The sequence below is a fragment of the Zingiber officinale genome, chromosome 8A, assembly GCF_018446385.1.
Source record: "Zingiber officinale cultivar Zhangliang chromosome 8A, Zo_v1.1, whole genome shotgun sequence".
NCBI classification, from domain to species: Eukaryota; Viridiplantae; Streptophyta; class Magnoliopsida; order Zingiberales; family Zingiberaceae; genus Zingiber; species Zingiber officinale.
Window position 1 is genome coordinate 6,660,014 of NC_056000.1, and position 19,960 is coordinate 6,679,973.

Genomic DNA, 19,960 nt, shown 5'->3' on the forward strand with positions numbered 1-19,960 from the left:
GCGTCGAAGTGTCTGCGCCGAGGACTCCCTCTCTAATTTTCACTCTAACGTTCCTATTTACTCTCTCTAGTATACGCAAATGGGAGGGCCTCGAATGGGAGCGCTCGAGGCGATCTTCTTCCACCTTAGAATCTTGTCACAGTCAATAACAGAGTTATTTACCCAATGCTTCATTTCCATCGATTTAACATAAGATCAAGTGCATTCTCAAAAAACTAAAGTAAAGTTTAAGGGTATATTATATTATGAACTTATATTATATTAAAACATTAATTATTTTGAATAAAAATAAATAAATTTCAGGTAAAAAAACATTCATAGTATGTAAGAAAATTCAATAAAGTTGGAAGATGAAATTGCATGGACAGTCACCAATCAAAGTCTCCCATCTCATATTCAAGCTGCGTAATGGACTGGGCATTCATACGATTCGCTACAGCTAGTTCATTCGTGTACCAAATGCCAACTAAAACAATTCCAATTATCAATTACCGTGAATTTAGTATTTGTTTTACTTGTACTCGTAATCATATTTATTGTTATTATTGGTAATTAATTGCATGATATGATAACGTAACTAACACTTTAAGAAGGTTTCAGAACACTAGAGATGGAAAAAAAAACATTCATATATATTATTAAATATATATATTTATTCTTATTTAACATGCTCAAAATCAGGGTGCTTTTACAGAAAATACAAAAACTCAGAAGGGTGCTTTGGTAAATGTTGCGTACAGAATCTATTGCATGCTAACTGTAAACTTCGGTCACAATATCACATGCGCGGTGCACGCATAAATTGTTCAGTATGCGACATCATTTTCAGTGCCAGTATCATGCATATAATAATTCTTTAATTAACTGGTATATACTTATATATATTGATCACGTAAATTCAACTCAACTTCAAGATGATGTTCCTATAAATTTGAAAATAATTTTTATCAGACATAATTTGACACTATATAGATCTAGTCAAATTCTTAATGTTGTATTAATTAAATAAGTTGAGAGGACTATTTCAATCAATCATGTGAAACATAGTCAGGTGAACAAGTCCAAACATTTTTATATAATCAAATAATCGACCAATCAATAAGGTGAACAATTAATACAGACATCCCAATCAACTTAAGAAGATGGGTAATCAATTAGCTTAATCAATTCCAATCCATATGTTTCTCAAATCAACATTATAGCTAGTGGAACAAAAACTATATTTGAGTCAATTTGTTCGGTTGAACTGTTCCATAGTTGGCCAGCAAATTGATCATACCAACTTAATTAGTATGAAAGGAATTTAATTGACTCAATCAATAGATATAAATCTTATAGTATCTCTTAATCTATGTTAAGTGGAAATAAAAAAGACAACCACTTCTTTGACCAATTAACGAACCCATGGTTTTTAATTCATAACTATCAAATAATCTGAGTAAATCTTGTTTTGGTGCAACTTTTCGTTATTTTTTTTCCCTTTCAGAATTGTTTTTGAAATCGTCATCGCAGCTAACTCCCAGTGCCACGTGAACTTGCACATGCACAATTAAATTGGTATTAGGTCAATTAATTAATCTATCCGTTGAGATGAGACAGGATACGTCATAACTATCGTTTCCTATAAAGAATCTTGTATTCTTTTAAAGATGAAGTAAAATCTTTGACCTCAAAAATTACAATTTTATAAACTCGAAGATCGTTGTAACATGGCTTTCTAAATCTCACGATCTCAAATTATATACTTTAATAAATTCGATGCAAATTTTTTACTTCGCCTTCTAACATTTTCCAAAAACCAGTTCTACTTCTCAAGAACTGTATTAGCCAACACTGTGCTAGTGAGAAGAATCATAGTCGTAGAAAAGGCAATGAAAACCTTGCAAAATTGACTGTAAAGTTCTAGAGTACGTGAAATATGTTGTTTAAACAGAGTAAAATTTTCTAGAAAATTTCAGTGTTTAAAAATAGAACAATGTGATCAAGGTTTTAAAATTTTCAGTGAAATACGATTACTAACATTCTATCAATCACGATCACCATGCCAATAGTTTCAGGGGATCGATGAGATGTAGAGAATGAATTTCGCAAGAAAAAAATCCATCAAAAGTCTACACAATTCAGGCACAAAAAAGTAGTTTCTACTTGGCAATATATCCACCATCAGCATATATCTTATAGTTGAACATAACATTCATATCCATTCATACTTTGGAGCAAAAACATTTGTTTTACGTCGGATACTAGAATGGCAAATTTCTCAAAAAGATCTTTTCAGGCACTGCAAGACAAGTAACAAGTTAGATTTTAGTTGGATTCCAACTATGAAAAGTAGAAAGAAACAGCAGAATAAAAAAAGGGCAAGGACGAATACCAAGGCCATCCATATTCCATACTCTTTGTTGGCCAACATACTGTTCTAACGCCTCTGTCGTTCTTATGAGTAAAAAGCATGCAATCTTTATCAAGATCCAGCTAACCAGTATACTCAGATATGCACAAAGGCAATCCTATCCTTGGCCAATTGTTTTAGGTGAAAACATATGGAAAATGAAAGAGTATCAACTTCACACTTAGCTTTCTTTAATCTCATCTTAATTACACAAGCCATTGAACGTTTCAAATCTTAAAGCAGTGCTGTCCATTAGCATAGAACTAAATGTTGGCATTTAACTATAATCCAAGTTCCAGATCGATACCTATAGTCACATAACAAGTGCACCTTATGGTGGAGTTTTAAGATTTAATATATGAAAGTAGAACTCGGTAAATTAGAACAAGTAAACGCATCCCATATCCATTCGTCAATAGCAAATTTCATCAGAATAATTATGGTGCTTTCTGATTCATGGATGGAATTCACAGCAAAAAGTAGTAACTCCTAGAGAATGACATGGAATGAGAAAAGAATAAAAATGTATATTTTTATTTGATTTATGAAATAAAATGTAGATTATAAAATCTCATTATCATATCTCTCTGATTTATAGGAATGTTATAATAATAGACAGGGCATATTCTTCATAATTCTAAAACATTGCCATATTGCTAAAAGAAATACTTGCCCAGTCAACTCAGTGGGATCAATTAGCTCAGTTCTACGTCTTGCTCGACCAACATGATATCATTCTTCCAGCACAGCCCATATTACTCACCTATTGAATTGATACAGTACAAGCGGAGATTGAGGGTTGGATGGTTTGAGAAGTAGAAATTTGGAATGAAGTGGTAAAGGGATTGTAGAAACTTAGGTATCACACCTAAGGATTAGGGAGATTGTATAAAAAAATGTAGAAACTTAGGTATCACACTTAAGGGTTCCTAGACATCACACCTTACTCTATATTTGGATGGGGTGAAGGAAGGTTCATTAACGGAAGGGGAAAGAAGGGGAAGGAAAGGAAAGGGAAGGGAAGTAAAATATTTATGTTTCTCTTGATTGGGAGGAAGGGAAGGTTTATTACTTGTTTGGAAGGAAAGGGAAGGGAATGATTAAATATATAAAATTATTAAATTACCCTTACTTTTTAACATATCACCACCATTGGCTTTGCAATCCTCTCTCGCCGCTTCTCGGACGACCACTCGATGGCAGCTGTCATCGCCTCCGCCCCACCACAACACTGTTGTATCCCTCCCTCCCACTGCCTCCAGTCACCTCCCTGCACATCTCCGCCGAACCTACGACCGACCTCATCACCTCCACCACTCAATCCCATATCCGACGATTGATTGGATCCTGGAGCAACACATCTGCGAGTCCTTGGGCATCCTGACCTCATGGAATCCCAATCCATCTCCCCTGAACTGAGATCCTCGCTGATGCTCCTCAGAGTTGTGCAGAAGCTTGCTCCCTTCGCCTTGGCTGCATCGTCCACGACAAAGCCACCTGGATGGCAAGCATACAAGAGTTCGAATTGGGGGTTCACTAATTTGAAATCAATCCAAGGATGCAACTTTTCTCCTTTGTAAGGTAGGGCACCGAGCCATTGGTGGAAAGATTGCCACTTGCAACCAAAACCTCATTGGAGAGGGTAATCTCGATGAGGCTTCCACTTAGATTACCAGTTTTTGCCGTTGCAAAGTTCACTGCCATGAGATTGGTCGATGATTTAGCACGACTTCAGTTCCCCCTTTCAAGAGGAGCACCATTAGGGACAAGAGAAAAACAAAGCCTCCGTCGTCACCAACACCGAGAGAGATAGAGAAAAGACAACGAGGATGATAAGATGGGGTGAGTGTGTGCAGTGTGACAGAGGGAAGAGCTTGTGAAGACAGCAAGCTGAGAAATAAGAATAAAATTGCAATAATTATTTTTTTGATTCCCCTTACCCTTCTTTACATCCCAAATCGGAGTGTAAGGAATTCAGCCTCTTTTCCCCCTCGCAAGGTTATAGCTTACCCTTCTGTCCCCGTCACCTCCTTAACTCACTTCTTCTCAAACGATATTAAAAGTTCCACTTCCCCTTGTTTACCCTTAGCTCCCCTTCCCTAACCACCTCCCAAACAGAGGCTCGGGCGCGCCTTTAACAACAATGATTGTATCATACAACTTAATAGAACTCTCAAAACTTTGATATCTATTTCATATTCCAACATTATAGCAGTACACATATTTATACTAGGGCTCACAAACGACTCAAGCAACATAAATGCTAGTAAATAGATTCATTGAAAACATAAAGGGCTCATAAAGATACATAGGAAACTTAAAAGACTCATACATAGGAAACTTAAAAGACTCATAAATATGCTACAATTTTCCAAGCATGGAAAATTAAAAGAATTGTTTGTCATTTAATGCCGACTTTTAATTTCAACCTTTATGAATTGATGAACTTTATATTATTTCCCAAGCAGGTTTATCATCTCCCAAGACATGCCAAATTAATAATGGAGTTTTAGAATTTTTATTTCTGCGCTTATAGACTTTTAATGGAGTTTGCCACTTGTCTCCATCAACTCTCCCTGGGTGAGAAGACTCGTCTTTGGTGAGTTAAAAGCATGGAATCTTTCTTGAATCACGTTATTGTTTGCTCGAAGTGTTTCTCCTTGCTCTCCTTGAACTTGATCACCATTAGATTGAGAAATCATGGTTTCAACACCATTTAGACGAATTTGCATGCCATCAAGTTACTTGATTATGCGAATAAGTATCTCATCACGTTGATTATGTCAACTTTCCTCTCTAAAGTTCCTCCCGGATCTTGTAGACATATTAAAGCCCTAAAGCTCTGATACCAATTGATGCAACACAAGCGGAGATTGAGGGTTGGGAGGTTTGGGAAGTAGACATTTGGAATGAAGTGGTAAAGCGATTGTAGAAACTTAGGTATCACACCCTAAGGATTCCTAGGCATCACACCATAGGAAGATTGTATAAAAAAATGTAGAAACTTAGGTATCACACTTAAGATTCCTAGGCATCACACCTTAGGGAGATTGTTTAACACAACCAAAGAGAACTCTCAAAACTTTGATATCTATTCCATATGCCAGCATTACACTAGTACACATATTTATACTAGGACTTACAAATGGCTCAAGCAACCTAAATGCTAGTAGATAGACTCAATGAAAACATAAAGGCTTCATAAAGACACATAGGAACCTTAAAAGACTCACACAGAGGGAACTTAAAAGACTTATAAATATGCTACAATTTTCCAAGCATGGGAAATTAAAGCATATTGGAATTGTTGGTCATTTAATGCTGACTTTTGACTTCAATCCTCAGGAATTGATGAACTTTATATCATTTCCTAGGTAGGTTTATCATCTTCCAAGACATGCCAAATGAATAATGGAGTTTTAGAATCTTTATTTTTGCGCTTATTGACTTTTAATGGAGTTTGTCATTTGTCTCCATCACCTATCCACTCAGTCCACCTAATTTGTCTATCTCACTTGATCCAATTGACTTACTAGATCCACACATCGTGCTTAATCCACCCAATCTAGCTCACTCATTTTGTCAACATGCTTGATCCATTTAAGCCAAATATAGAATTCATCCACGTGACCTGCTAGAGCATGTATAGTGCTGGTATGGTTCAAGTTGTCCAACTAAACAATTTGTCATCCCATTCCATCCGCTCATCTGCTCCAGTGCACTCAACCTACCCAACAGGACCATTTTTTTTTCTAACTTGCTTGGTTCATTCATTTTACCGGACCAGTTTGCCCTACTCAAACTACCCAAGTTTGCTCCACTCAGTCCACCTAACCTATTTAGCCATTTAGCCTTGCTAGTTCCCTTGACTTATTAGATTTGCTCAATTGATCAATCTGTCATGTCTTATCAGTCTCACAAGTTTAGGATTTATATTTCCTAGAGGATGGAATAATGTGTATTCATTAGAATGGCGAAAGGAATTGCTAAGAATGATCATAAGAGAATAATAAATTTTGTTGAGAATAAATATTTCAAGTTCATATTTTTAAAACAATTATTACATGACAACTCACAAAAAATATAGTAGCTATTCCTGAGAACAACATCAATATTAAGCAACTGAAATTATCAAAATTATTTCCGAAAGAAGCTAATGTAAAAGGAACAATTAATAAAATCACTGAGAGATAATGCAATCCATTTGTTTTGAAATAAAACCTGACATAATCAAGGTAGGTAGAAGACGTAATTTGAAATAATAAATCTTCTATTTAAATTCACCCCTGTCAGTTCCAAAATACATGCATCAATGTTTGCTGTGCCAACATCCAATGATACAGGAAGATTCCAACGAATACAAACACAATAAATAGGTAAGGCATAAAACAACAAGAGGATCACAAAATGGCCACTCCAGAAAGATAACCTACAAATATGAAATTGATCATCAATGAAACTAGAAAAATTAAGGTTGCATATCAAGTTTGACCATCTTTTAGCTCTGAAAGTTAGAGACAAACATAAACTAAAATTTAATTGCTAGCTAAAGGAATCGGTTTTAGACACAAACTCTAAACAAAGCTCTTGCTATTGACTTAGATTAATCAGTCATAACGCTCACCATGGTACAACGGTGATAACTAGCCATTTCACAAAGAAAACATAAGAATGTGGTCATTAATTCACCAAGACAGAGAACACGGATGGATAACCAAGCTAATTTAATTGAAAATTTGAACAGATAAAGAAGAGGAAAGGCTTAAATTTGCAAACCTAAGCACGAAACCTTCGCCTCGTCTTTTGATTCCTCCGAGCTCATACGATCGAGATCTTTGCCCCAACTTCCTCGAGCTTCTTCTTGGCCTCTTCTGCCTCCTCCTTCGTTGCGCCCTCCTTAAACTTCTTCGGAAGCCCCTCGATCAAGTCCTTGGCCTCCTTCAGCGCCAGGTTCGTCAGCGCCCGAACCACCTTGATGGTGGCGATCCTGGCGTTGCTGGGGACCTCCTCGATGACCACGTCGAACTCGGTCTTCTCCTCTACCACAGCCTCTCCTCCGGCAGCCGCGTCGGTAGCGGCTCCTGGGGCAACGGCAACGGCGGCGGGGGCGAAGGCGGCCGCGGAGACACCGAGGCGGTCCTGCAGGTGGTCAACGAGGCTCCTGGCCTCCTCTAGCGTGAGGTTGGAGATGAGGGTGCCGAGCTCTTCGATCTTGGGGGTTACGGCGGCGGGCGGGCGGAGGAAGGCAGCACGGCGGCGGCGGCGAACGGGGAAAGGCCGAGAAGCGAACTTTATGGCTTTGGAGGGGACTTCAGGCGAAGAGGAGGAAGGTGCGGAGTAGTAGGAGACAAGGGAGAGAGCGGAGGTGAGTGTGGCCGCCATTTTTTGCTCCTCGGGCGATCGGGAGGAACGTGGAGGGAGCGGTAGGACAGGAGGGGATCAGGCGGCGACTACAAATATAAGGTTTGTGGCGAATAAAGCGGTCTCATTCTTCGGATAAGCTTCCGGTTCACTTGCAATTTCGGCTTAGTTGTGTTGGTTTGGTTTGACCGCTTCATGGATTTGATTAATGGACCGGGTCTATTGGGCCTTATTTAGATTGTGATAGGAGGGAATATAAGTCAATGCAAGGGTTGATCAATTCGGTTCGACCGAGCCGGGCCCAACTTAATTCCAGACATCTGTAAAATTTGAAGAGTACATAGCAATATAGTTACATAGCAATTTTTTTTAAAAAAAAGAAACAAATGCAATTTAGACCAAACTTTGGGAGTAAAATAAAACTTTCCCTGTCCGGATAACAATATAGTTACCCTTTCAGAACAGATTTATAAAACGAGCGGGCCCTAATGATTTTGCCCAATAACAAGTCAGGTATTAGCGTGAGCAAATCGAGCAGGTTATGGATTTTGTTCCGAGAATAAAACGGTGATCCAGACACCGCAAAGGCAACGTTGACCAGCAAAGACTTGGGAAAGGGTGGTTGCCCTCTCCTCTCTCTTGATTCCGTTCTTCTCTGGCTCTGTCGCTCCTGTTTCTTGGGCTTCGGCTTCTTCTGTTCGCAAGCGGAGAACAAGAGGGGAGAGGGAGGGAGTTGCGAGGGGCCCGAATCCCCTCGCCGTCGATTGCAATGGAGTCGGATAGCGTGGAATGCGTGTCGTCGATTGACGGATTGGACGAGGATGAGACATCCCCTCTCCATCCCGCCTCGTCGAAGCTCCACCCCGGCGCCGCTACTCCCGCTGGAATTCCCGCTGCCACCAGCGTCCACGAGCTTCTCGAGTGCCCTGTCTGCACCAACTCCATGTATCCCCCAATCCACCAGGTTGTTTCTTGTTCTTTCTTGTGTATGGCTTTTAAGTGATGCCACGATTTTAAGGTGTTTTCTTCGTTAATCGTTGGATTTTGGTTTGAACGGAAATCATTATTTGATACTCTATTTTTGATGGGATAACTTGGGTAAAAGCGGAATTTTTGTGTGTATTTTGATATTTTTACCTTTTGGGACTCGTTATGCAATTGACTAGTGACTGCTAGAAAAATTAATTCTATCACGGAATTGATTTTTCAATTATATGCTTGACGGTTTATGGGGTAAGTAATAGTTGCTGTGCGCTTGTAGAATTTCATTGATCAGTTTTGGTTCTCTTTGATGCTCCAGAACTATGCTTCTAGTTCATAAACTGAGGTCTTGTTTTTATGGTCTTCGTTCATGTTAGTCATAGACACATATCATGAATTTGATTGGTTGTATGAATTATTGCAAGCGATAAAGAATTTTAGATTTAGGCTTTTCATTGATACCTAACCTTGGCTTAGACCTACAGACCTTGTGAAAAGAATTAAGAATATGAAAACAAACAATCCACGTAACATGAGCTGGCATCATAATTCCTCTGTTCCTTTTATGCTGTAATTTGACAATTGTCATTACGAAGCCTTTACAACTCTAAATTTACTTAAAGCTGAAGGCACAAAGAATTCTTTGATTCTTGTAAATCTATTCATCATTTCTTGTTGTGTGCATAATTTAGATGGGATTCCAATATTCGATTTTCACTAAAGATATGCGTATTTGTTTTTTCATAGGTCGCATGATCTGTTAAATTCATTTATTACTTGAATCTTTTTTTTATCTGAATCTGTAAAACTAGTGCAATTCATAGTTTCTGGTCCAACCGGCGTTATATGCCACATTGAAATTATGGCCACTTCTTATAATAATGAGAGCTAACTTTGTGCAAACATTATTATATCTGAGAATACATACCCAATTTATATGCATAATTTGTTAGCAATCAAGACCGGTTCTCTAGTTTACAGGTTGAAATGCACTTATATCAAACCATAATTTTATGATTTGAAGGAGCATACGCTCCATTCTTTGCATTCACATTAACATTGTTTCTCAAGACTCAAGAGTAGCTTGCTTTTTCAGTGTCAAAATGGGCATACAATCTGTTCAACATGCAAAGCGAGGGTGCACAACCGGTGCCCTACTTGTCGGCAGGAGCTTGGAGACATTAGGTGCTTAGCATTGGAAAAAGTAGCCGAATCACTTGAGCTTCCTTGCAAATATAATTCACTTGGCTGCCCTGAAATCTTCCCGTACTACAGCAAGCTGAAGCATGAAGCCCAGTGCAGTTATAGGCCTTACAATTGCCCTTATGCTGGCTCTGAATGCTCAGTTGTGGGGGATATCCCTTTTCTGGTTTCACATTTAAGAGATGACCACAAAGTAGATATGCACAGTGGTTGCACATTTAATCATAGATATGTCAAATCCAACCCTAGAGAGGTTGAAAATGCTACATGGATGCTGACTGTAAGTTTGCTAACCCATGATACTAAGACTTCAGATTATTTTGTTGCGTGAACTTAATCTAACCCAGTAAATATGAAATATGGTGCTTATCTACTTTATTTTAAACTCAATTGTGCTGAAGTTAAATTCACTCTAAACCATATTAGAGTTCTCATTTCAGTTTTATAAGAAAATCAACCTGAGTTACCCTCATGGTTACTTGTCGCTCTTCTGTGGGTTTCCATGCTAATCTTTCATTTTCTTTCTCTATAATCAGGTATTTAACTGTTTTGGTCATTACTTCTGCTTGCACTTCGAGGCTTTCCAGCTGGGAATGGCTCCCGTGTACATGGCATTTCTGCGCTTCATGGGAGATGAGAATGAAGCAAGAAACTTTAGCTACAGTGTCGAGGTTGGGGCCAATGGAAGGAAGCTAATATGGGAAGGTACACCCCGAAGTATTCGTGATAGTCACCGGAAAGTTCGGGACAGTCATGACGGTCTCATCATTCAGAGAAACATGGCTCTCTTCTTTTCCGGTGGTGATAGGAAAGAGCTGAAACTGAGGGTCACCGGCAGGATATGGAAGGAGCAACAGAACAATGATGCTGGAGTCTGCATGCCAAGTCTCTGCAGCTGAGATCCTGCTGTATTTTGTGCTTATTCGATCTGCTCAAGATGCTTTCGTAACTCATGCTGGAAGTTTCAGCTAAATTCTTTCCCCTAGTGAATTTGAACTGTGTGTGTTTTTAAGAGGCAATTGATGTATTTGAGAAGTCAATTTGCCAAGCTTGTCAAATTTTGCCAAGAAAAATGACCCAAGTTCAAAGTAAAGTTGAAGATTATCTTATCCGTGAGTTCCTCGCGAGTTTTAAAAAATAAACTGTCAAACATGGATCAACCAAGATCATTGACCCACAAATTTTATATAAAATCTTTTATTATATTTGCTGATATTGCCATGATTATGTCTAGTTAGCCTGCCTAATGATGAGTAGATGCGTCATCCAAGTAGATAAAAAGATTCCATAAGACCCATACTGCTGTCTCCATCGATCTAATAGGTGTCGGGGTGGGATATGGCCCCAAATCAATTGTTCTTCGTGGGCCCAAACTCACACGGCTCCCTGCAACTTAAGCTTTCAAAGAACTCACTGGAGATTTCAATGGTACTATTTCAGAATACGAGAAAGTAACAAGTAATCAATAGTTTACATGTTTTCAGTGGAAGTTTAAAGATTGCAGGATCAGCAGTAGCAGCAGAGGCTCACCAATAACACAATCAGTAATTTTAGAAGCAGGTCTGATGGCTAGGTAACCTTGACGTACATACACAGAGCCTCAGTAAAGGTAGCAACAATAATGCCTGTAACTTGTAAGATCCATTGAATGCTCCCACCATTTTGTACTATTTTGCCCAATTCATTGGAGGAGAATAATTGAAGCCATCGGTCTCTAATGGACGAAAGAATCTGAATCATTCTTTCGGGGTTCATGTCCCTCGCTGTGTCAGATTCAATAACATTTCTCTCATTCTGCAATACTTTGTTGCTGAAGTAGACTTGATTAAGACAATGACCATCTCTTTCAGCCTTTTGTTTTTCTGGTTTCAGCATTAAGCCATCTGACATTTAATCAGCTCCATATTTTTAGCTGGCTAACAGTTTTAGGAGCCTCGGATTCTAGGTAGAAGTAACTCATTTTTTATGAGTTGCAGAGGAAATATGAGAGAGCCACCGACGAGATATAGAGAATATATTGAGCACCTATCTGCATGCATACTAACCACTACCCTTCTCTCTTCTAGTTCTTTTGTCCTGCCCTTCAATCTTCAGACATCCTCTGCCTCCGGTGCTATAGTTATAGACAAGAACAAGTAGCATCACGTAGAATTTTGATTCTACTAAGAGAATATAGCAGCAGCAATAGGAGAAGACATGTTTGCGCTTCAGTTGACGCCCATGCCATATGCCAACTCCCATGGTCGCCGCCTAAAGCTGTTGGAAGACATCTTTACCTCTTCCCACCATGTCAGCATCCTTGATGATGAGCTCATGGTAATACTTGCCTTCGATCTCGTAATCTCGTATCGACTGTTCGAAGAAGGCATTGACTTGTTGCTTGAACGCCATGAAGCATGAATATCTTGGTTTCTCCATATATTCTTGGCTGCAAGGCAAGTTTTTTTTTTTTTGAAGGAATTTTCTTTGATTTTTTTTCAGTGTTAATGTTCTTGGGTGAGATCCCATAGTTCTCTAGATTTGGGGGATTTGATGCATACAATGAGATGATGATCCCATAGTTATCTACGACCTGACAAGCGGAAAACAGAAATGACACATACATGACCAAATCTATCTGAACAAATTAAATATGATGATCTTATAGCAAAAACTGGAGCATCTAAGCTTTGACAGAAGCTACCTTCTGGAAGAGCTGCAGAAAACTATTTTTATTTGTAGAACTAGTGTGTTCCTTATGGTTAGAATAACCCTGTCTAAAGGCGGAGAAGGTGGTAGGTTAAAAATGTGGCTCAAAGGTTGACGGGGTGAAGACTCCGTGCAGCCTTACAACACAAAAGGGGTTAGTGTCGGGTTGGAAAGGAGTTCCCGGCGTTGATCCTCCGACGTTCAAGTCAATTTCCGACACAGTGAAAAATAGTAAGAATGTTATAGCAAAGAACATGTCGAATAGTAAAGTTATACATACCTCCACTTGTAGATAGAAACTCCTTTTATAGTATCACTGTAATGTTTGTGCACGTATTTTCAAGTGCATAATGTTTTTCAAAGCGTTCTAAGGAAAGACAAGTCAAAAATTGTCCCTACTATCTTTCCTTAAACGAGTGCACAAATCTTTGATGTGATAGGCGGGAAGCTTTTAAAGGTCAGTCTAGTTGCTGAACATGCTCCATTGTCAGTGACACAAACTTCAAAAAGGGTTAGATGAGATATACAATTGGGCCCCCTATAGGTCGACCGGATCCCGCTCAAACTAGATGTCCCCGTTCAGTCGTGCTGATCGGAGCTGCTGGCTTATCTCCTTCTCTACTTCCCGACTGTTAGTGGTTACTTTTGTTCGACCAGTCATACCACTCAATCGGTGAAGACTGGCCTCTCATGGATTGTCGCTTACCTCTTAACTCGAGTAGCCGCTATCGGGGCATGGTCAATTGACATCCTTGTTCGGACGACCAGGGGCTCCCCATCGTCTGATTCGATCAGCCGACTAAGCCTTTGATAATTTTTAACCTTGACCTCCATGTTAGTAGGTCTTTTCCCCTTTGACCCTTTTTTGGTGGCCCTCTTTTTCACCTCTCTATCACCGTATCATAGAATATTCTTCTTCTGAGATGTTGGTTTTTCATTATAGAGAAGCACCGTGCAAGCTCCTGCTATTTCAAAATATGATCTAGGAGCTGAATGGGATCTCTTCAAAGCTCCAGAACTCCTCGCAGAAGAGCCGACACTTGAACTTGATAGCACGGCAGATGTCATATCTGTTCTATCTCCTGGATACGCGACTACAGAAACAATTAAGGCAGCAGATACAGAGTCAATCAGATTCAAAGAAGATCATCTGATAGATATATTCTATGAGCGCAAGGACCTTCTGGAAAAATCAGAAACTGAAAATTCAATATCACAACTTTCAGACGCAAATGCAGCAATAGCACAAATGGATGAAGTTGTCGCACTTGAAGAACATACTGAAGGATCAATGCAGAGAAGTGCTAGTTCTGGATGTTTACGTGCACTGGAATGGTTCCCGAATTGCACTTTGGGACCGGACGTTCTTGATTTCCAAGGATTTGACTTCGAAACTGCACTTGGTCTGAGGAGGGCATTCAGCGAGGGAGATATTCAGGTTTAAACAAAATTTTAGATCTTGGTATTACTTTCTTAATTCTTCTTCTGGTATGATTATTTACTTGAGATGTACGCTTCTAGGAAGGTTCTTGCGGAGAACCAGCCTCGAGTACGTGGAAGGTTCGCAAAGGTGTGAGTGATGCTAAGAAATCAAGCATGCATATGAACTAGGATTTGCTCACAAAGAGAAGGTGAGATGCTGGACATTCAGACGAGTGTTGCAACCATGATCTGTATATACATCCCCTTGTACTAGATTTCGAGCTTTGGTCCTCAAGTGTAAAACCACTATTTCCATTCAAAAGTGAACTCTACAGGATCAATAACATTAGGAATACGATGAACAGGCTAGTAGTACATTAACAACGATTTCCTTCATAGTCAAGATAGAAACTGGAAGAACATTATATTACAAATTCTGGCTTTGATTTCTCTTCTTCTTCTTCTTCTTCTTTCAGGGGTTCAACAACATCTTGCTCTTAGTTCCTGATCCTGGACTTCTCCATGGCCTTTGGAGCTGCAACACATTTACAATCACCATTAAACACATTAGCATACAAATAACAAATCAGGATATTCTTCAAAGAAATCTTGACTACCTTTACGGATTCCAATTGCATCTGAACCCTTCATAATTCTCAGCCTCCTACAAGAGTCAGCAAACATACTGCAATGGATCGGAGAAGAAGACAATTTTAAAGATATATAGAGAGAAAGCAATATGGGCAAACTAATTGGTCATTCAGTATGTTAACAGGAGCGACTAGAGGAAGAGTTTCCCTGTGATTAAATTTTTTTTACTTACGGCCATGGAACGTCACCGACGAGCATCCAATCCCCATCCTTGTCCTCGTAGGTAAGGGTATGTTCGGATCCTTGAAGAAGGTCCAACACTCTGCCCTCAGTAGTCATCTCTCTAGCACTCAGTACTCCATATGAACCACACCGGCCTGAAAATAAATCAAGTCAACCCACGACATTAATCTTGTCCTTTGTTTACTGAAATCAGCAATCTCACAGAAAACGCTTGCAGTCCTAGAGAATGTCGATAAAGAAGAAGAGCTCACCGAAGGTGAAGCAAGTAAACATCTTCTCTAGTGCCAGTGACAGCTCCTTGTAGTCGGAGTACATATTAAGATTGACTTTTCTCAGGTAGGGAGCTCCATCCATGCCGACCTTCACGTAGTGGCATTCACTCACTCCATTCGCATCGGCATCATCATTGTTCTTTGAACTATTTGATGCGATTGTATTCTTTCGGTAACTACGGATCGGTGGCCAACCAATTACAATCTGTGTCCTATCATATATAAAAATTAATTTCAGAAACCAGTTTATGAATGATTTCGTTTTATAAAACTCATTAGACATATATGATACGTGTTAGACAGCAAAAAGGAAGGAGAAAATATATAAACCTAGTTAGCTAAAGGAAAACAAATTTTTTAACCCGAGTAATTGGTCTTCTTCAATTTCGCATCTACAAGCAGCACACTCTTATATTCCACTTCTATTCCTCTTTCTAAGCTCTCGTTAATTGGATATATTTTCGAGGATTTCAATCTTGTTATTTTTTTTTCTTTAAAAAAAATTGTTTTTATTCTTTTTGGGCAACAAACGGATTTAATAAGCATAGCGTGAATCAGAGAAATTGACAACAGTCAACATGAAGAAATCCTCAAAAGAAGATCAACAATTCATAAAGCAGCAATGTGTGTGTGTGTATATATATATATATATATATATATATATATATATATATATATAAAAGCGGACTTACTTCGCCGGAGGCGGTGGCGGCGCCGCTTTGGTTGCTCCACCGGCGTCCTCCCCTGCCTCAGAGAAGGAAGCCCCGTGGATGACGTCAGAGAAACCCCTTTTCGCGCCGCCCAGTGTGAGGCCGGCGGTTGCGCCTCCGTGGACCACCACCCGTCCGTTGGAGCCGGGCAGGCCGAGCCGGAGCTCGGTATCGTTGACGCCCATGTAGTCGTGCTCCGTTGGCGGCGTCATGAAATGAAACTATACAAGGAAGATTGAAGACAGCTGCGTGAGGCAAAGATGGAGGAGAATAATGGTGAATGAATGATGAATCGAATAGGAGAAACTAGATGTGCGTGCGGTACATATTTATTATGAATGAATGCATATGCTGTGAAGTTTAGATGATACGTTGAGAGTGGTTGAGTGTTAGGAGAAGAGTACACGCACACCTTCCGACAAGGAATCTAATTTCCCGACAGGGTGCCAGACAACTCCCAACTAAATATTTCCCAGCTGCTGTTCTCATCTTTCAGAATCTATGACAGATACGTTGTTTCTTACCCCCAACAGCCATAGGGTGGCACTCATTCATATTCACTCGATAAATTCAAATTTATCATTATCCGCCCGCATCTGAGTCAGTTCAGGAAACACGCTGTTAAATGACAACGAGAACGACCAAGTTTCTCGTGGGCATCGAGGGAGAAAGAATTGATGCTGCAGGCATTCATCGACTTGTCTTTGAGCACAGGCTTTAGCAGTTTAATAGAGTCAACCAATAAGTCCAATCCGAGTAGTGTAGAACAGTATACATCCTTACTTGACCTGTTTTGTTGTAGTCAACTCATCGATGAGGTTTGTCCTGGTTTCAGGCAGCAGAGCATGGTCCGGTGACGCCCTTCAGGCTTCAGCTACAGTTCTATTGGTTCTCTTATTGTTTTTGCCTACTCTGCAACACTCACGCTGAATAAAGCCACCAAAGATTCTATGTATATCAAAAATCAAACAAAAACACACACAAAAAGAGGCAATCAGTATGTCACGGACAAATGTGAGAGTGATGGGACGACATATCCAACATTATGTCCCTTCAATTCCAAGGTCTTTTATGTCCAGTTGCCCAGAAAAAAGTTCCAATTCCAATTGTTGATGCAGATTACATGGAAATTAAGCAATCTTTTGGAGAACACAAATACACAAATATGATATGTTTTTTTATTTTTTTTAATATTCCTGGTGGTATAAAGAAACTTGGAGGATACAGATGCTTTCCTGGATGCCGGCCATAAATATACAAGAATAGATGGTTTACTCTTAACGAGATTTATTTAAGAAAAGGACCCCCTGGGTAGCTAGATAATTTGATGGAGCAAGCGAGAATCTTCTTGATTATACTTGTGTATACTCCAACATCAACAGCCCTAAATGAGTCAGTCTGATCATGGTTCTTGTTCTAGTAATTTCCTTATCTCTTTCTTGTTTACCTGGAGAATTTTGGAGGGGCCAAAAAGCCAAAGAAGACAAAGTACAGCTTATTTTGGATATTCACACAAAAATAAAACCGCAAGGAACTCAATAGAGAGAATGCTAACCTTTCCCATAGCATTTCGAGGAAGAGAATCCCATAAGAACAGCTTTGTTGGTAGCTGAATGAATGCAAAGAATATAAATCAATAAGAAATAGGCTGCATCTATTTAAAATCATAAGCTATAACACTAATCCTACTGCTGTATCATGGATCTATTCTAATTGGGATTTGATTAAGTATAATCAACCAAGACTATAAATTAATTTTTATATGACTAACACCAAAAAGAAAACTTAAGACTTGCCATGTTTGGTACTACGTAAACCCACCAAAGAAAGCTTATGAAATATTATTTGGAAAAAAAGAACAAACGAATTGTGAAGAAGAGGATTTTTTACAATACAAATGTACTCAAAATGTCTTTAATAGCTGTAAGCAACCTGTTCAATGCTTATGGCAGAGTAGACAGAAAATGCTAAGCACTGCATTACTCAAGGACAAGTACCTTATATGGAGCTAGTTTCTCCTTGGCCCAATTACGTAGATCTTCTAGTGTAATAATTGGCTCTAGTTCTTGCTCTGTGCTTCTCTTTGCATCTGTGTGCGGCACAATTACTGCACTCACAACTTCCCCGTAATCCTCATCAGGTAACCCCAAAACACAACATTCTAACACAGCCTCATGCTGGAGAACAAAGCAGAAAACTAATGTTTAGTGCAACAATACCAAGTTAAGAAAAACATTCATCCAATAAACACATCTTTGAATGAACAAGTTGTGTTACCTAAAAAAGGAAAAGGCACAATTGTTTAAAAAGAAAGTACAAAATAGGAAGGTGAATGTGATGGATGAAAAGAATATGATCCGAAAAGCGAGCAAGGAGAGATTTACTGGAACAAAGAAATGTGGTTATCCGTTTTTAATTAAAGGTATGCAAATATCCATTGACGGGCCATGAGTTTTAAATGTTGTTTGCAGCGTGCATAATCATCCTAATGCGCTGTATTTGGAAGGTCACTCATTTGCTGGATGCTTGTCACGTGTTGAGGAGTTGGTGGTTGACCTGTCAAAGAGCCACAATCGACTGAAAGACATATTAAGTGTGTTAAAGGTGGGATTTTTTGAAAATAAGTCGATAATGAAGACTGTTTACAATGCACGACAAAAGCATAAAACAATCGAGCATATAGGTCGATCACGAATGCAATACCTTATGGCAAATATGGACTATAACTATTTCTACCATCACAGGCGGTGCGAGAAAACCAACACAGCAAACGATGTTTTCTTTGCTCACCCGACGAGTATTGACCTGTTGCGTGCTTTTCCAAGTGTATTGTTGATGGATTGTACGTACAAGGCAAATCGATATAGGTTACCACTATTTGAAATAGTTGGTGTGACGTCAATGAAATTGACATTTTCCGTTGCTTGCGTGTATTTGGAGTTCGAGTGTGAAGATAACTACTTATGGTCATTGCGTATCTTAAGATCGTTGATGGACGACTCATCTTTACCCAATGTAATTATAACTGATCGAGAGATTGCATTGATGAATGTGATGGAAAGTACTTTTCCCACTTCAAAGCATTTATTGTGTTAGCGGCATATTAATAGGAATATATTGGCAAATTGCAAAAAGGGATTTCACACCAAGGAGAAGTGGGATTCTTTTATATCTTGTATTGGTGTTAGCTAAAAATGAAGCTACATTTTATGAGTTGCCTAGGAGATTCCAACAAGATTATTCAGACCATTCAGATGTTATTCAATATACAACAAATTAGTGGATACATCCTTTCAATGAAAGATTTGTGTCTTGTTGGACAAATAATGTTAAGCATTTTGTCAACACAACAACAAATAGGGTCGAGAGTGCACATGCAAAATTGAAGAGGCAACTTGGATCGAGCCAGGATAACTTTGAGACATGTTGGACTAAAATTCACTCTTGCTTGAGTTATATCACACTGTAGTCAAAGATTCATTTGAAAAGAGTATTAATGTAGTCCAACATCGATACAAACCATCCATATTCAAGTTTCTACGAGGTGTAGTTTCAATTACATCTTTGGAAAAGATTTTTTATGAAATAAAGAGTATAAATGCGACTGGCGTAGATCCTTTGTTGTGTGGTTGTGTATTGTGGAAGACATGTGGTTTACCTTGTGCACATGAGCTTGCCGATTATGCTCGGGTGGACATGTCAATCCCATTAGATAGCGTTGACAAGTTTTGGAGAAAGTTGAATATGAAGTCGAGTAAGGGGATTGATGTTAGGGATGACATTGGTAGTCGATGGTTTGAGGCGGTTGGTGATGTTAACATGATTTTTTCAATGGTGAACGATTCACAGAATTGTTAATGTTAAGGAGATTGTCAATCCAACAACAACCTCATTGCAAGTGCCAGAGGTAAACACTCGCACTCGTGGTTGACCAAAAACTTTGAAACAAGCATAACCTGAGTGCTTTTGAGTATGTCAAGTCTATCAAAGATAGTTGTTCACCGGTTGAAAATCTTTTAATTGTTAGTGGACCGACATTTGCACAACTTATAGGATTGTCTACAACGAGGAGGCAGCAGCAAAAGGTAACGACATTT

The 19,960-nt window shown here is 39.1% G+C and overlaps 4 protein-coding genes across 6 annotated transcripts in view; 1 reads left to right on the forward strand and 3 right to left on the reverse strand.

Annotated features, from left to right (window-relative positions):
* Positions 1-2,119: 2,119 nt before the first annotated feature.
* Positions 2,120-7,855, reverse strand: LOC122012153 (50S ribosomal protein L12, chloroplastic-like). Of its 2 annotated transcripts, none has more exons than XM_042568603.1 (2): positions 7,169-7,855; positions 2,120-2,281 (listed from the first exon to the last, which is right to left on the reverse strand). In XM_042568603.1, exon 1 carries the CDS (start codon positions 7,772-7,774, stop codon positions 7,211-7,213), a length of 564 nt encoding a protein of 187 aa, XP_042424537.1. In that variant the 5' UTR covers positions 7,775-7,855; the 3' UTR covers positions 2,120-2,281; positions 7,169-7,210. The 2 variants fall into 2 exon arrangements, with proteins under 2 accessions (XP_042424537.1, XP_042424536.1); XM_042568602.1 differs by lacking the exon at positions 2,120-2,281 and adding an exon at positions 6,642-6,821 and having other exon boundaries at positions 7,169-7,854.
* A 478-nt stretch (positions 7,856-8,333) lies between these two features.
* LOC122012152 (E3 ubiquitin-protein ligase SINAT5-like) lies at positions 8,334-11,046 on the forward strand. Its single transcript, XM_042568601.1, has 3 exons — positions 8,334-8,717; positions 9,831-10,217; positions 10,474-11,046. The coding sequence occupies exons 1-3, from the start codon at positions 8,523-8,525 to the stop codon at positions 10,834-10,836; spliced, it is 945 nt and encodes a 314-aa protein (XP_042424535.1). The 5' UTR covers positions 8,334-8,522; the 3' UTR covers positions 10,837-11,046.
* A 3,468-nt stretch (positions 11,047-14,514) lies between these two features.
* On the reverse strand, positions 14,515-16,185 carry LOC122012156 (auxin-responsive protein IAA21-like). The gene is made up of 5 exons (XM_042568607.1): positions 15,846-16,185; positions 15,133-15,365; positions 14,871-15,015; positions 14,665-14,732; positions 14,515-14,582 (listed from the first exon to the last, which is right to left on the reverse strand). The coding sequence occupies exons 1-5, from the start codon at positions 16,073-16,075 to the stop codon at positions 14,545-14,547; spliced, it is 714 nt and encodes a 237-aa protein (XP_042424541.1). The 5' UTR covers positions 16,076-16,185; the 3' UTR covers positions 14,515-14,544.
* A 757-nt stretch (positions 16,186-16,942) lies between these two features.
* The window catches only part of LOC122012155 (probable CoA ligase CCL8), a 29,423-nt gene continuing 26,405 nt past the window's right edge, over positions 16,943-19,960 (reverse strand). For both annotated transcript variants that reach the window (XM_042568604.1, XM_042568605.1), the window contains exons 15-17: positions 17,861-18,040; positions 17,419-17,472; positions 16,943-17,310 (exon numbers count right to left, since the gene is read on the reverse strand). In XM_042568604.1, the coding sequence (XP_042424538.1) occupies positions 17,266-17,310; positions 17,419-17,472; positions 17,861-18,040 (279 nt within the window). In that variant the 3' untranslated portion in view covers positions 16,943-17,265. The remainder of the gene's footprint in view (positions 17,311-17,418; positions 17,473-17,860; positions 18,041-19,960) is intronic.